Below are 16,980 nucleotides of genomic sequence, written 5' to 3'. Positions count from 1 at the left end.
CTGAATAATTAGATGAAAAATGACTTAAAAATAACCCCAAAACTCTTTACAATGTGGACTTGAGGATAAAATAGCTGATCAATAATCAAAATAGAAATTATTAATGATTTTTAATATATTTTCCCATCATTCTGGGAAAAAGGTATTAATGAAATCATGACGTCACATCATATTCCCTCTTTGGTTTCCAGGATCTTCACTTTGCTTTAAATCTTTGTCTTTAGTCCTACCCACATGTGCACGACTGAGAGTCACAGCCTGTCCCCACCTTTAGATCCCGCGCTCAGATTAAAGGCTCATTCCGCCCTGCAGGATCTCCTGCTTCCCTCCACCTGATCTCCATGGAGATGGACTGCCATGCTTATGGTAAGACTTATCTCTTTCATTTCATTTCCATGGGATAATGCATTTAAGATAAATTTCACAATATTCATACTCTACGAAATGTTGAGCAACAGACTGCTTATGGATCATAAACACAGGATTTAACTACATATCAACTTATTCACAGCTTAATAATAAATAACACTAAAATATGCAGGTGTATTTCCAAACTGTTTCAAAATTATTTTTACCAGTTTGACTTGGTAGTGCATTACAAGAATGTTCATCTGCAAATATTAAATGATGATTAATATCATAACATCTGCAGTGTTTTGCAGTGTTGACCGCCTGGTCTTTGACTGTTTAACACACTGGCAATAAAAATCATTTCATTAGAAGCTTAATGCATCACTCTGAGAACGAATCTGCTCTTTCAGCCTGTACTAACAAAATCAAGAAATTAACATAATTCACATTGTTAAATCAGAGTTTGCTTGTTATACACAGACTTTCCTTAACTATTACACCATTTCTACATGTTTTATATTGAAAATAAAAAGACAGTGGCCAGTTTTTATGTTGGGATTCATTGAACAAAAAAAAAAAAATGTCTCTAGATATTAGAGTGATTAAAAAAAAACAAATCTATTTAATTGCAGGCTTTGTAATTAAAGAATCACAATTCATCGCACTTAACTAATAGCTATTTAAATTCAGTTCACTTTTGTTCCACTGTTGAATCAATAAACAGAAATTTGTTCATCCATGTTTACAGTAGAAAGTGGAATTTGTGGTTTTGTTTGCCTGGAGCAGTTCGTCCAACCTTCAAGTTGCAGTTTTACTCTTCGTATAAGAAACTATTATTTTGTAAAAAAGGCGCAGTCATTGCAGACACTGCATTTTATTAGAAATGTGAGCTTACAGGTTTCCTTTCATCCTGGCCTGAACGCTGGATAAAAAAGGTAAAACAAAAAAAAACAGAAATCATTCTGCATTAAAAGCATGATAGCATAGCAACACTGACCTAATCATCTTGTCAACATCGTCACCACAGAAATCAGATTTGAAATGTTGCGGCTTTGTGGTAGCATTTATTAATAAAGTTTATCCTCACATATGCAGTTATTCTTATGATCCTGTTGATCATCTTTCCATCCATCACTATGCTTGATGGATTCATGGCGTTCTGCACCGGCCATGGATCATTTATTTGCACTCGAACATCTGATATTTACACAAACAAACATGAATTCAGATGTTATATTATTACACTCCTCAGTTTGATGAAATGCATATTGTGCATATATATATATATATATATATATATATATATATATATATATATATATATATATATATATATATATATATATATATATATATATATATATATATATATATATATATATATATATATATATATATATTAGCAATTAACTAATGAAAATTGATGGGTGAATGTATAATAGCTGATACACTCAGCTGCCTGGTACCCTTTCTGGTTGTTTTTTTCTACTTGTATCCTAGAGCTAGACTCCATAGACGTCCCTCCTCTCACCCCGACCAGTAAGGAAGTCCTGAGCCAGGCTGTTCAGGCCAGTTTCTCTGGTTTTGCCCAGGAGATCATCAACCACCACTTCCCACTGGGTAAACTTTCCACAACCTCAACTTGGTTAATTTCTTAGTTCTGTTTAAACTGATTTGTATCAAGACCTCTGAATTATGTACCTCTTGTCTAGATCCAAGCTTGTGGTCAGAATGGGAGGTGAGCCACTGGTTGGACTGGTGCCAGGCTGAGTTCGGCCTCCACGGCTCAGAGCTGAGGGGTCTGCAGGGCAGCCAGCTGTGTGGGCTGGACAGGGAGGCCTTCCTGGGCCTGATGGCCGACTGCACTGCAGGAGAGATCCTGTGGGAGCACCTGGAGACCCTGAGGAGGGGTAAACAGTTCTCATCTCAACACAGCCTGCTGTTCACCAGCAGCTGGGCTGCATGTCCATACAAATGTAAATGACTGAAACTGCTGAGTCCCATTGCAATGACAGGACTGCAATCTTGTCATTGAAATCACAAGATTTGTCACAACAAACACGTGATGATGATGTTTTCCCTTCTGCTATCTTGATAACATATAGCTGATCCCCACCCCCCCAATCCACATCTATTCAAAGATACACACAGAGTGAAATATTTTTTAAATGTTTCTAGTTGGTTTTATGATCATGGCTTATAGAAAACGAAACCCCAAAATTCAGCGTCTCGGGAAATTAAGTTAAATACTGAAAACTCATTAAAAACTCATGTCGTCACACCATGAGAAAGTCAGGTCAGGGTTGGACTAGAGTTCAGATACCCCAATGGAGCGTTTTGTCCTTCAGGCAAAACGCTAAGTGAGGTGGACATGAAACACTGCACATTACCACAAATACACCATCACCACTGGTTTCCATGGTGGTGGCAGCATCATGCTGTGGGGATGCTTCTCAGCAGCAGACTCTGGAGAACTTCTAGAGGCCAAATGAATGCACAGAGAAATCCTGAAGAACAAATTAGTTTGATTAGTTAGAGACGGACGGATGGACAGACAGATAGATCACAGTTGAAAGTTGGATTGAGCTGGTTCCAGACATTTTATTTCATCATTTCTTTGTCTTAAACTCTAAATCATTTTTGAATTCTGTTTAAAGTTGCTGATGTTGCCGTGAAAGCTATGAGAATCACAGTGCAGCTGTTATTGTTTTTAAAACATCTTCTCCAGAGAACGACCATAACTTCAGCTCTTCATTAAGCAGCAGCAGAGCGTCATGTTCCTACCAGCTTCAGCACACAGGTAGATCTAGATTTCTCTTTCCTTTTGGCTGTCAACAGCTCAGTATCTGGGCTCTGACTGGTGTTACACTTCAGCATCTTGTCCCCTCAGAGAACTACTCAGACTACATCCAGGACCAACAGAATGAGTCACTTCAATGTCATTCAGCTGACAGCTCAGGCCTCCACACTCTGGATCCAGTTCCTGCCCCACATGAAGGTCACCGTCTGATGAATGCAGAGGAATCCAGAAGGACCATCAGTTCTGCTATTCTGATACCAGAGATACACAGAGGTAAAAAACCATCGTTCATAAAAAAACCCCTCTTTATTATTTCATTGTTGTCATTACAGAAGAGCTGCATCATTTTCTACAGTGAGAAACTGTTCATCATCAACTAGGAGAACTTTGTTACTGTTGCATGTCTGAGAACTGTGAGATAAAATCTCAACACAAAGCAGAATAGATGCCTGCTTAACATTTACTTCATCAACATGCAGAATATCTTTATTATTTTTCATGCTGACTGACAAGTTTTGTTTACATTCTCCTTCCAGCCTCCAGTACATGAATCCTATAGCATTTGCCGTTTTTGTGCTATATTGAAAATTATTAGATTTTTTTGCAAGCCTTTCGGTAGATTTAAAAACAAAGCTAATAAGCTTCAGCTGCTGAATTTGCTTTTGAAAACCTCCAAGTTAAAAGCTACAAAAGTAGTGAGAATAAAATGGAACTTCATTCAGCTCACATTTCCTTCCCATTGCCTCATTCCCTGCAGTCTGACTCACTTCTCACATAAAAACCACTCAACTCAGTTTGTCATGAGGTCAGAACATTTGATGAAAACTGTGGGTTTTTCAAATAAAAATATTTCCATATTGGTTATTGACCTATTAAAACATGAATGTTCTAAATGTTTGTCTGTGAAAATACTATTTAAAACATAACAACTTACAAATACAGCACACAAAGTTTTATCTATCAATAACTCTGAACTACTATGCGCATCTTTTTATTTGTATATTCAACGTTTTCTAAATGTTACCTTTAAAGGTAAAACTTTCCGACCCAGTCAATTACAAATATAATGTTACCTATTCACCAATAGAAGTTTGTAAGAAACCTTGTACTTGCCATGTGAATTACCTGAAAAAGGCTTTGTCATTCACATGGCATGTGCCTCAGATGGAGTTTCTCAGCTAGAGAAAAGAAACATCAAATTAACAGAACTTTACATAACTCTTTAAACAATAATGGCATTTTTTAAGTTTTATCCTTTGAACCCATATACATTATAAAACAGTGAGCTCTGACCACATCTTGTGTTTCTATTACTGCTTTCTTGCAGAAACACACTTGGAGGAGAGGGCTGCTGCCAGCAGACGGCCCCCCACCGTCAGCCCACTGGCTTTGACTGCTCCACTCACTGATTTACAGCCTCTGCACAACAGAGTGCCTGATGATGCCTTCATGCTACAGCAGAAACACGGGAGCTTCAAAGACTATGTAGGCAGCAAAACACATGTGGGCAAAGCTGTGATACCAGCAGCCATTTTAGCTGGTTACACTGGTTAGTACAGCTGTGGGGACAGAGACACTCGTTTTGTCTTTCCAGGTTTATGCATTGATCAGCTGAGCCTTCCTCCCACAGGTAGTGGACCGATCCAGCTGTGGCAGTTTCTGCTGGAGCTCCTAACAGATCGCAGCTGTCAGTCCTGCATCAGCTGGACTGGAGATGAGTGGGAATTCAAACTGACAGACCCAGATGAGGTAAGAACCTGCTGATCTTCCGGTTGGTTCATCTAAACTATCTCTGCTGAACAGTAACAGCAAGGTGACTCAGTTCATAAGTTAGCTGATGTTAGTCTGACTTTTCTAGAGGCAAGCTAGCTTCTGCTAGGTTCAAGTCAGTTGACCTTTACAATCTTGACCTTGCTTGGTGAGTCAGGGGTGTTACAGAAGAGGGCTGACCTGTCGGATTTCATCCAGAACACAAGCAGACGAGATGCTGAAATGTTCCTTGAAGTATTTTGGTGAAAGTAGCTAAAATCTCTCCTGCTGTTGGTCTCTCTTCTGATGAGCAGCAAGACGTTTTGTTTAGATTCTCGCCACCGACCTGCCACTACAAAACGTCACTATGCTGAACCACACACAGTGTTGAAGTGACCAAACCATGATCTAAAACAGTCACAGCAATTTAAAAATCGTTAAAACAAGTGAAAAAAAAAAAGGTAGTCCAATTGCATCTTTCTTGTACAGATACATAAAGAACAGATTGTGTTTGTCACATTGTGGATGTTCTCTGATGAGTATTTGTTTCCCAGGTAGCTCTGCTTTGGGGAAAGAGAAAAAACAAACCCAAAATGAATTATGAGAAACTCAGTCGGGGCCTGCGCTACTACTACGACAAGAACATCATCCGCAAGACGGCCGGCAAGCGCTACGTCTACCGCTTCGTGTGCAACCTGCAGGGCCTGCTGGGATACGAGCCTGGGGAGCTGCACGCCATATTGGACGTTAGCAGCAAGACGAGCTCAGGAAGGCAATAACCAGAGACCAGACCAGCAACTCTTTTCCTAATAATGTTTTGTTATTTTTATATGATTGTTGGCAGCAGAAGTGGTGGATCAAGATGCTCTGTACATAATCAGTCTCTCACTGCAACAATGTCCAAAGAAAAGAACATATTTATATTCATGTGGCATTATTTTTTTGGGTAAAGTTAAAGTAAGTAAATAAATAAATAAGTAGATTGCAGGAGTTTCTACAGTATGCTCCCTGCTCCAACACAGCTAAAACAAACGGCTGAAATGTCTCGTCAGCATGAGGTCAGAGTTCTGGTCATTTGACTGAAATGTTCTGGAGAAGAGATGCAGGCAGCAGCTACTATATCACCTTTTATCATTATTTTTGACTGACCAGCTACAATTATGAAAATTATTTTTATTAACTAAAGGCTAAAATAGAAAAAGACAGTTCAAATCAGAGTTGGTCTGAATTTTCACAATATGTTGGACAGTGGAGTTTTAAACTGCATGACTGGTAAAATATTTAGGGTTTCCTTTGCAAGGGAATAAAAATCAGTGCTTCGTGTTGGAGTGGCTAATTATTATTATTATTTTTTATATCTTTTCTGGTTTGAGATGTTGCTTCACTGTTTCCATGTGATGTTCTTTCCTCTTGATGACATCTCTTGTGTGTACTGTCATGTTGGTACAGACCTCGTTTCACTGTGGATTAAACTTAGTCTCTTTCATTTTCATCCAGCATCTTCACCAGGTCTTCTGTTTTTGTTCTGGGGTCAATTCACACTAAAACGCATAAATCTCTAACAGAGTCACTAAAAATTATACTCAGGCATAGTTTAAAGGCACTACTTCAACGTGTTTTTACTGAAGTAAAAGTAAGAAGTAACTGTTCAAGAAATGACCCAAGTTAGAGTAACAATTCTTCATAACAGCATTAATCAAATGTGTGCAGTAAAACTACTCCTAAATTAAGTTACAAGAGTAAATGTAACTAGTTACTACCCACCTCTGAACACAGAAGCCTTCTTCTCAACAGTATGCTACTGGACATTCCCATACTGTTATACTTACATAAAATTAGATTCAATTCAATAAAGCTCATTATTCCAATTCAAAACAAGTGTCTAGATCCCGTACAAAAAATCACTTCAATTCAGCCACACATACATTCCAATTGATCCTAGTTATCATACAGTATGCTTATTTAATTATTCAAAACAGATTCAAAAGTTTCTATTATACTATACCCAGCAGAGCATCGAGTCATTGACCTGCAGCGTTCAGTCATCCTGGATGAGAACGTAGAGACAATCACTTGTTTTGTCTCATTGACTTTATAGCTCAGTATAAGTGACACTAAAATACATTAAGGTAAATATTATAAATCTCTCTCATTATTTTTGGCATTTATGAAATAGAAATAAAACTTTTGGGGTCAGAGGTGATTTAAAACAGAAACAGTGTCGTATAAACGAAAGTAAGACGAATAAAGGTGTGTAAATATTTCTGGTTTGTGTTGTTTAGCAAAACGGGGCTGCCACTAAATGTGAGTTTTAGTAATAGTTCTAACTTGATATTATGTTGTTCCCTCTGAATAAATATTCATAATTTGTTGTTTGTTTTTCAGTGTAAACATTCGTTTTTAAACTTAAAGACTTTTGTACGTCCACCCAGGGGGTCAGTATGATGCATGAGGGTGGAGCACAAACCAAGGGAAAGGAAAATGTTTGAATGCAGCCATTTATGATAATGAATCCTTTATTGTGTTTATTCACTGTTTCCATATGGAGATGTCAGACTGTCCTATTTTAAAGTACCAGCTGACTTGTGATGTGATTTTCTCCACCACAGAGCAGGAGAACTGAAACAGGCTGAGGGGGGATTACTTCCACCACTCACCCTGACAAGAGCTGCTAATGGAAGAGCCCAGTGTCTGGTGGTCAGCATGGCTGCCACTCAGAACAGAACAGAGCTGAACAATCACATCATCCATGTCATTTACACCTGAGGAAGAGGTGAGGGGGCTCTGAGTCACAGCAGCAAAAGGAGGGAACCACAGAGAGGAGCTAATGTTATCCAAACCATCGCTGGTTTTTCCTCATGATGACACATCACTACATGTAACTGTAGAGCACACAGTAAGGCCCAAAGAAATTCATACCTCTGATAAATTTAGGTTTAAAGTAATCTTTTAATTTATCCACAATTATTTCTGACTGGAAATAATAGTAATGTTTTTGAAAGAGTGAGTGGAATCTAAAAAGTAAAGATGCCTCCGAGCCTCAATGTAAAATCAGGTATATAATCAAAATACCAGTGGAAACATTCAAACAGACGTTTCTATTAATTATTGAGAAAGGTATTAATTAATTTAACTAAATAGTAACTGTTGTTTCTTTTACATTGTTTTGACATCTTTGAATGAATGCAAATGATTTTAGGGGAGGGGTGAAAGGTCACCTTCGACCCCAAACATACAGGAGCAGTTTAGATCAAAGCAGATTAACGTGTTCAAATAATGTAGTCTGAATCCAGATTAAACCTGAAAATTGTGGTAAAACAGTAATGATCACAGATGCTCTACATCTGATATCTATGTTATCTAAAACCATGAAGACATGTGATGTCTTCATGGTTCATTTGCAGAGGCAAACACAACAGAAATCCTCTAGAGGTTTAATTAAACAGTTTATAACTAATATAGTTGCTTCAAAAGTCACTGGCTGTTATCAGTCTGTCCAAGTCAGCTGGGACAGAGAAAGGCCCAAAACAACCAGACTCGTTTTGGGGTCCGATCAGATCGGATGATGGACGCAGCAATTGGAACCTGTTAATGTTAATGATTACTAACTATGGCCCTGTAACTACAACTGCATCTCCTACTGACGTCTTTCCTGGTTGGAACTATGCAGCAAATTGATGTGAGTGACACCTGAAAAAAAAAAAAAAAAAAGCACTGTATCCAAAATTGGTAAAATGTTTATCTGCAGGCTAATCTACTCTAGTCCAACATCACAGGTAATGTCAAGATTTATTATCAAGAGTTTTCAGGAGTAAAATGAGGCACCAAAATCCACAGGCAGAGACATGAACTCCTGCTGTATTATGTGTTAGAGGACAATAAATCAATAAAACAGCCTTGCTGTTGTCTCAGATATTAAATGAAACTGCTTGGGCTCTCTGCAGGAGCTGCTGGTTGCATTCATCCAACACAAACAGCCACATCAGCACTGAAGTGAAAATCAGCGAATTGACTGAATCAGTTCGGTTCAATTAGCTCAGCCACCACCAAATGATCTCACTGAGTGACTACTGGCTTTCTGAGCCCCCTGAGTCTCAGCAGGGGGTTCGCCTCATGTAGTTATTTAATTTCTGGCTGGGATCCCTAATGTTCATCAAATTCACAGTGGAAGATTTGCCATCAGCTGGGACATGGGTTGAACAAGTCCCACTTTATTGAAGAGCTTTAAGCACTCGGCCTTCCTGACAGTGAGTCATCCATAGAGCCGCACTTACTGTTTCCAGTTCAGCTGGCAGTATCACAGCAAACAGGAAGTATGTTTTAGTAGTATGAATAAATACTTCTGCATCCAGAATCTCTCCAGTGATGCTTGGTAAGATAACAATGTTAACATATGAGCCATCCAGCCCTGAGCTGTAGGTTGGATGGTGAGTCAGTTACTGTCTGGGTTCAGGTCTTGGTCCGGAGTTTCTCTGCATTTAAAATCAGAATCAGAATTCCTTTATTGTCATTGTGCAAGAAAGCACAACACAACTTCAGAAATAGCTTTAAAAAAATCTGGTGTTCATATTCCACAGGCAGAGCATCTACCTCCACTTATTAATATTTCTCTACCCCCATATCTACCAGTGAATAAACAGATGTGATTTGTATTGCAGGGTAATTTGACATAAATATTTATGACCCTTTTAGCATGCGACTCACTGAGTATAAAAGCTTTTTACAGGTTTCTGAAGGCAAAATATGGCTGCACATCCGCAATGTGAATGTTCTGTTGCATCATTTCCCAAAGATTCTCTATTGGACTGATCAGGAAGAGATGAACAAGATCGACAACGATACTCAGGACATCAGGTTGGCTGTTTAAGTGATGCTAAAATGGCCCGCAGCACCTGAAGCCTCAATATGGATACATGTCTTTGCTTTTATGCTGAACTGGGACACAACGATCTGAATGATGTCTTATTGTCCAGTTTTAGTGAGTCTGTGCAAACTGCTGCTGTACTTAATCTGCTTTAAGGTTCAAGATGTTACGAGATTAAATATTTTTTTATTTATTTGTATTTCTGGTCAAGTGCCTTGAGACTATATTTGCTGTGAATTAGCACTATGTGAATACACCCGTTTCCTCTGAGCTCTGACATCAACAAGGTGGACTCAACTGCATATTTGCTGCTAAAACTACATTTTCCTCTTTTGGACCGATCTCTGCCAACTTGTGACGGTTGCTGGTGAAGACCTCAGCCAATCATCTGTTTGTGAAAGGACCAAACCAGATGATCTGGACAAATTTTCCATGTGGTAGTCAAAGCCACTGAGATATAGATAACTGTACTTTTATGCTGTAAATCACTTTTAAATGTTCTAAATCACATTTTCCTTCTAAACCTCTGATAATTTGTGATATGAGAATAATGCATTTAATTTGATGCAATTGTTATTTAATATATATTTATAATATAAAACATATGTTTCTATTTATTCTAAATGGTATTTGCTGTTTATGAATCAGTTTGTATTCCTGCTGTTACAGTCGCCTTGCCAAGGGTGGCAGCAGAGAGTCCAGACAGATATCCGATCATTCCATCAATGCGTTATGGAAGATTTACTGAGTAGGTCTGTTCTTCCTTCACTAGAAAATGAATCTAAGGATTTACCCACATGCAGAAAAAGGAAGGAAAGTGTTTTATTTTCATTTGCAGTAGATTTGTATCAGTGGGACAGATGGAGAAATAAGATAGTTGGAGCAGTTGAACCTTTTCACATAATCCAAAAACAAGAAGCAAACTGAAGCAGGTGGAAATGTGTCACTGTTGCTTCATCTTGTCCCAGTGTTCTGGTGTGAGGGTCTTCTGTTCAAATGCATGGATTGTCTTCAGCTCTTCTGCTAGACACATGTTCACCATCCTGCAAAACACAGACAACACATCTGGACGTCTGGATTCTGCTTCAGAATCAGAATCCAAGATATGGATGTACGATATGTAGGCTTCCACATAGGTATTATTTTTTAACATATTGGTCTGATAAGTAAAACTGTGCTGACATTAACAACCAAAGTTCTTTTTTTTCCCAGGAGTTAGGGGGTTGGCTGTGTCATGTGACTGATGGTGAAGCAGTGGGGAGTTCAACTGAGGAGAAGAAATGTATAGTTTGATTCCAACTGTTGAGACCTTCACCCCTCCTCATAAATCCAGATCTTTGGAATACATAATTCCACATCTTTCCTGATTTTTACAGATTGTGAAGGAAACCCAGATTTCATCATGTCAGGTTTCAGTACCATCATGTAAACCCTGTCATCCTCTCCTCCCTGTGCATCATCTGTGGCTCTGGATGGATGAGGCCAGGTATTTAAACCAGAAACCTCCTAAATTAATTTTTGTCCTTTTCCAGGTTTTTCATGAACTATTAACATTTTATTTCCCATTGGAATCACTAAAAACATGATTATGAAACAATCTGAAACAGGGATTTGAACTAAACATGAATGAGTGATCAAAGCTAACAATGTCGAACTTGCAGATGTTTGGGATGTTGCACTGGAGAGACATACTTGAACTATGAGCTTAAAATCTCTACTGATAAATAACTATAACCTGCTGGTTAATGCACCAATACTTTAATCTAGCATGATGATGCACATGTAGGTATAGATATGAAATGTGTAAGTAACCTTCCTCCATGTAGGTATCAGAAACTAATAAAACGTTGCAGCAGCAGCAGCTCTGCTGAATCCCACCTGTGTCTCTGTAACAGTGATTTCCCCTCAAACTGCGCCGACACCACCAGGACTTTGAAGCTGGCTGCACATCTTTCCGGAGAGGTGTCCTCTACGTCCTGAAAAGCACAACATCAACACTGACTTCACTGACCAGCATCAGTAAAACAGACACTATGATCAGAAATCTTGTTACTGATTAGACAAACTGCCCATAGAAATGTTCCCTTTGGAAAAAAAAATAGTTACTGGAAAAGTCTAACTGAGCAATCTTTGTGTTTATGAGATAAAAAAATATTATTTTGTCTTTTTATTTAGCAAGTAATTCCACACAATATAGCTGCCATGTTCATAACAGAGAATGAAGGAAGAGGCTGCAGAGAAGCAGACAGCAAGACAATCAGTTGTCAGGTTCTCTTATCACCAGGTTGCTCCCCAAAGTCAACTATGTATTTGCACAATGCAAGTAATGCTGCAGCTCTGCATCTCCCACTCACCACTTTCACTACTTTGTATATTAATTCCTTCAATTCATTACTGCTTTACATTTTCCAAAGAAAAATGAAATATTGCTGTGGCTCTTGTCATCTAAGGATCTTTTCCTTTCAGCTGTTGGTGGAACTTCTTTCTCTGCTCCCACCTCATTTGCTTTGCCTCTCCTCTTTAAATTTCTGACCATTTGATTAGAGAGACGTTGGAGTCCAGGGTAATGCCCAGATATTAATTTTACAAACGCTGATTAAGATCAACAATGTTAGAATCTGACAGACAGGTGGAGCTTATAATGGTTCCTGTAAAGGAGCTTGGTGTTGTTGAGTCCTGCTGACTGAGGGAATATGGAGAACTGGTCTGTTTTACAGGTAATCAGGTTTGAATGTCCCCAAAATGTGCCAGTGTGCCTTGATGCATGGGAAAGCCAGGTGTCAAGTGTTCCTTTGAAAATGGGATTCAATCCAAAACCCTGAACAACAAGCCGGAAAAAGACTAGAACCAAAGGGTCAAAGCCACAACTCTATCTGATTGGTTAAACTATGATGGCCACTGAGTCTGATGGTAGTGACTGAAGCAGCTCAAGCACAAATACAACAATCAAAGAAATGACAGAGACCTACCACATGCACTGCCTCGAGCTCCTTAATAAGCTTCTCCCGGATGTGATCTGCTGACACTGCCATGATTATCTGAAACAATACATACAGAAATACTGACTGTCGGGTCTGGACCAGCTTAAATATCTTTAATACGGTTTTATTCCAGAAACAAACAAACAAAAAAATTAGAACGTTAACGTCCAAAGACTTCCGGTGTTAAACAATTTACCCGAGAGTCCGTGTGTGACTCTCAGCACAGTAGAAGCATACAATAACTATATGCTACCTGTGATCTGCTGACTTCATCAAGTGGACACCGCACAACCGGTTACCTTATTATGGCCCAAAAAGAATATCCAAATGACTCATGGCTGTGACCATTTTTAGCCAATCAGTGGCCTTCTAACCTGTGACGCAATTTTCAAAACAACAAATGTTCATCGAAATAGGAGTCCAAAGACAAAAAAACAAAATTCTTTTTAGTGATTGCTGTAAGAATAATTATAATTACGTATGTTAACAGCCACGTGAGATTATACTTTAGAAATTTTTTTAAAATAATGGGATTTTTTTGCTTCTGTACATAGAGGGGGTTATTTACAACTTATTTGATCAGGCACCGTAACGGTCCACTAACGGTCCACCGTAACTAAAGGCTGAGCGCGATACAGGAACTAGTAGTGACAGAACTGATACAGTAGCAAAACATAACATTACCATAACATGTTATTAGCTTTCCAAATTTCCACTAACTTTGTGAACATTATTTCACTCGTTCATCAACGATAACCATGGGTCATTTCAGTTAACATTTGCTACCGTCTCATACGGAAGTTATTAAGGTTTTCATGATGGTAGTAGAGGTGGAGAGCTTCTTCGGTGTGTACATGCTTTACTGCACTAACCCGAAATTTAAAGGCCGTATCTACATCGGCTTCACGGTCAACCCTGAGCGGCGGATTGGACAACACAACGCCGGAAGGCACAAAGGGGGGGCCAAAAGAACCAGTGGCAGGGGGCCGTGGTAAACATGCTGTTTTTCTGCTGAACTGTGTTTATAGTAGGTAATACTTAAGAAGAACCATAACTCTAATATGCACTTGTTCCTCTGTGTTGCTTAGGGAGATGGTACTCATTATCCATGGCTTCCCTTCAGATATAGCTGCTCTGAGGGTGAGTATTAAAACTCAGCATCGGGACAGTGTCCAGGATGAGTTCAGGTCACAGTTGATGATGTCCAGTGGGAGACACACACTGTTGATCCGATCGCATCTTTTACAACCCAACCATCTCTGCAGGAATTTTCACTATGCCAGAGAAAACCAGGTTTTTCATCCGTCCACTATCTATCAGTTCCAGCATATGATCCCAACACAGTAACTGTACTGTGTTTTGTAAAATTTGTCCTACATATTCTGGAAAATCACTTTTTTTTTCAAAATTGTCCCATTTTTGTATCCATCCATCCATCCATACTCTAACCCTGTAAGATCCATTGTTGTAATATTACAGCATCTCTATTTCCAACACAAAAAATGTTCAAATGTTGACTTTTGTTCTGTTTTTAACCCAAACTTAGAAATTGAATCATATTCTTGAAATATTATTGGATATGAAATGTGCAATTTCCCCACACGTGGTCAAAAATTACCACATCTCCAAAACCTCCAAAAATCTAAGTCACTGTGCCAGATTAATCAAAAAGGTAGTAGATAAGATTTTGTTGTTGTTGTTCATTACAATGTATTGAACATATGCATGTGTAATTTTTTCTACAAGTTTACAAAAATTTAACTTCATACCTTTAATTTTGGGCATGACACAAAATAATCATCCAACTTCCTTAAGTCAGCACAGGGAATCTGTTAAAACTGAAGATGAACTTTTGTGTCATTGAATGCAGTTATTGTGTGTTGGTCTGACCTCTAATCCACTCAGGATCAAATTATGCAGACAGGTTAAATGTCCATCAGCACAATCTTGAGAACCCTGATGGAGCAGATCCTGTATCATCCTGTATAGTTCAGTTTGTATTTGTATTTGTTTCTTTTTATCTTGGTTTTCTTCCTTTCAGATCACAGTGAGTTAAAACTTGCTTCACTGATTGACAGGAACACAGGTGACTGGTGTTCTGACTTTGAAATGGATAAATCAGAAAAGCACTTATTGGATTACCTGAATCATAATCCTCTTGAGAATTTATGGACTTCAAAAAATTCATCTCTGTTCAAGGAGGTGAAACCAAATCATATGAGCTCTAATATTAAATGTTAGAGCTCATATGATTTGGTTAAATATTCATACAGAATTATGTCAGGAAGTTGGAGGATATATTTTATCTGCAGTTTGTTAAAAGACAAATGTTAGGGTGACGTGTAAATATAGTTTAACTTGTATGTGTAATATTGAGCATGTGTAGAGAAAATGTGAAAAATTTAAATTTGTGATTAGTTTATGGTGTGTTTCCCTGGCAGTTTGAGTGGGCGTGGCAGCACCCTCACTCTTCCAGAAGACTTTCCCATGTCTCCCGACGTTCCAAAAGAGAAACGAGCCTGCAGTTCCACTGGCGCGTTGTCTCCAACATGCTGCGGGTGGCGCCATGGAGCAGGCTGCCTCTGACTGTCCGCTGGCTCAGACAGGAGTATAGGATGGACTTTGACCCCGGCCTGCAGCCCCCACTTCACATCCCCATCGCCTTCGGCAGCGTGAGGGCCAAGAAGAAGCAGTCACTGCCATCTGCAGGTGAAGATGAAGATGTGATGTCTGTGTGTTTCCTTTGCGAGGCGATGGTAAAGGTAAGAAGCGTATCTCCAATAAGTCATCTATCCACATCTGGCTGGTTTGCTCCATCCTCTCCTCCTCCTCAGGTGTCAGAGAAGCTGAGCTGTTTCCTTCCATCCTGTGGGATGGTCAGTCATGTAATCTGCCTGGCCAGATATTTCCTGAGGTCCGAGCCGTCCCACCTCCTGCCTGTAGAGGGACAGTGTCCTTCCTGCCATGGCTCGGTGCTGTGGGGGAGCCTCATCCGCCATAAACACGGCTGCCTCGGAGACCTGGAGGAGATCGTTTCCTCCACATCCCAGGTCAGATTGGTGCTTCAGTGAAACCCCTAAAGGCCGTGTGTTTACTCACTAACTTGTGTTTGTTGCTCCAACAGAACCACTGGACAGATGAACTACAGATGTGAAGAAAAGGAGGTTGCCGTAGTGAACGCCTGCCGTTGGTACTGAAGAGTGTATATAAATTTTTGTATTTTCATCATGAAGTTTTTAATTCTTTGTATTATTAACAATCATTAAATTTTCCCAAATAAAAGATTAAGGAAATAATTTTACTGCTTCATTTCAACAGGATGTGTTCTGTAAAGCTCTTCTGAAGAACATGTTTTCTGTAGCTAATGTGAAATGTGTCTTTTTTAATGCTTTTGTTTTCAGGACATGAAAAAAAATAAAAGAATAATTGAAAATGTTCTTTATTTTGTCTGCTTCACTATTTAAATGTATGTATGTAATTAATTATTTTTTACAGTTTTTAAAATATTTGTTAAACTGTCACCATGTTGTGACAGTATAATATGAGCCAGATAATCTGTGAAAAGCTCGAGCTCCTCCCAGTGCTACGGTGGCTGTCTGTAGAAACGCACAGCTTCCAGTCAATGACAGCCACTCAGGAGAAAGAAGGTCTTAGCTCTGTCAATGCTCAGCGTATTAATGGCAGAAACGACTTCCGTTCCAGGAAATCTGTTTACCTGCCATCGTCTGTGGCCATGCTAGCTAGCCTGTGCATTCCTAGAATGGTTAGCCTTTAACAAGGAGAAGCTGTAGGGTAGCAGAGAGGAACGAGGAGAGTGTGAGCAGTGTGTACACGAGCATGATTGACAGTGCTAAGACCCTCCTCCTACAGTCCAGAAACATGACTGTCAGGTTGATTGTTTTCTCTAAATTTTCCTTAGATGTGTGTGAGATTGTTTGTCCTGTCCGTCTCTGTGTTGCCTTGCTATGAACTGGCGACCTCTCCAGGGTGACCCCACCTCTTCGCCAATGACTGGTGGCACCATTCACAACCCTAAATTAGTGGATGGAAGGATGGATATTCAGCGTGGACTATTTTCATGTTCAAGTTTCACATTTCAAGTATCAGATCAAAAGTTTATTTGCGATATCAATGTTTGTTTATACTACATAGTTCTCATCTTTTACTGTTGCTTGGTCTAATGTTCAACTCTGTATATACCGTAATTAAATTTTCACTGTATGTTCAAATTAGAC

General features: G+C 39.1%; 2 protein-coding genes, 1 long non-coding RNA gene and 1 pseudogene across 4 annotated transcripts; 2 read left to right on the top strand and 2 right to left on the bottom strand.

The window, feature by feature from the left end:
• Window positions 1-1,774: 1,774 nt before the first annotated feature.
• LOC122820422 lies at window positions 1,775-6,304 on the top strand (annotated as a pseudogene).
• LOC122820423 lies at window positions 2,956-4,579 on the bottom strand. The gene is made up of 3 exons (XR_006368796.1): window positions 4,445-4,579; window positions 4,277-4,329; window positions 2,956-3,402 (listed from the first exon to the last, which is right to left on the bottom strand). It is a non-coding gene; the product is annotated as an uncharacterized LOC122820423 (long non-coding RNA).
• Window positions 6,305-10,562: 4,258 nt separating the features above from the next.
• zgc:112271 (uncharacterized protein LOC553698 homolog) lies at window positions 10,563-13,114 on the bottom strand. 2 transcript variants are annotated; one of them, XM_044097820.1, is made up of 4 exons: window positions 12,999-13,114; window positions 12,734-12,802; window positions 11,643-11,740; window positions 10,563-10,807 (listed from the first exon to the last, which is right to left on the bottom strand). In XM_044097820.1, the coding sequence occupies exons 2-4, from the start codon at window positions 12,794-12,796 to the stop codon at window positions 10,708-10,710; spliced, it is 261 nt and encodes an 86-aa protein (XP_043953755.1). In that variant the 5' UTR covers window positions 12,797-12,802; window positions 12,999-13,114; the 3' UTR covers window positions 10,563-10,707. The 2 variants fall into 2 exon arrangements, with proteins under 2 accessions (XP_043953755.1, XP_043953754.1); XM_044097819.1 differs by having other exon boundaries at window positions 12,942-13,091.
• A 240-nt stretch (window positions 13,115-13,354) lies between these two features.
• On the top strand, window positions 13,355-16,183 carry slx1b (SLX1 homolog B, structure-specific endonuclease subunit). Its single transcript, XM_044097818.1, has 5 exons — window positions 13,355-13,736; window positions 13,834-13,885; window positions 15,187-15,507; window positions 15,580-15,795; window positions 15,870-16,183. The coding sequence occupies exons 1-5, from the start codon at window positions 13,561-13,563 to the stop codon at window positions 15,897-15,899; spliced, it is 795 nt and encodes a 264-aa protein (XP_043953753.1). The 5' UTR covers window positions 13,355-13,560; the 3' UTR covers window positions 15,900-16,183.
• The last annotated feature ends 797 nt before the right edge of the window (window positions 16,184-16,980 follow it).

Source organism: Gambusia affinis, linkage group LG18 (assembly GCF_019740435.1).
Source record: "Gambusia affinis linkage group LG18, SWU_Gaff_1.0, whole genome shotgun sequence".
NCBI classification, from domain to species: domain Eukaryota; kingdom Metazoa; phylum Chordata; class Actinopteri; order Cyprinodontiformes; family Poeciliidae; genus Gambusia; species Gambusia affinis.
Note: the sequence above shows the minus strand (reverse complement) of the source record. Positions and strands in the feature narration are given on the sequence as shown.

Excerpts from the sequence above, each read along its gene's own strand:
- zgc:112271 (XM_044097820.1), bottom strand. The coding sequence starts at position 12,796 with ATGGCAGTGTCAGCAGATCACATCCGGGAGAAGCTTATTAAGGAGCTC. Across the intron at positions 11,741-12,733 it reads AGCTCGAGGCAGTGCATGTG|GACGTAGAGGACACCTCTCC; the intron begins GTAGGTCTCTGT and ends TGTGCTTTTCAG. Across the intron at positions 10,808-11,642 it reads TCACTGTTACAGAGACACAG|GATGGTGAACATGTGTCTAG; the intron begins GTGGGATTCAGC and ends TGTGTTTTGCAG.
- slx1b (XM_044097818.1), top strand. The coding sequence starts at position 13,561 with ATGATGGTAGTAGAGGTGGAGAGCTTCTTCGGTGTGTACATGCTTTAC. Across the intron at positions 13,886-15,186 it reads CAGATATAGCTGCTCTGAGG|TTTGAGTGGGCGTGGCAGCA; the intron begins GTGAGTATTAAA and ends TTTCCCTGGCAG. Across the intron at positions 15,508-15,579 it reads TTTGCGAGGCGATGGTAAAG|GTGTCAGAGAAGCTGAGCTG; the intron begins GTAAGAAGCGTA and ends CCTCCTCCTCAG.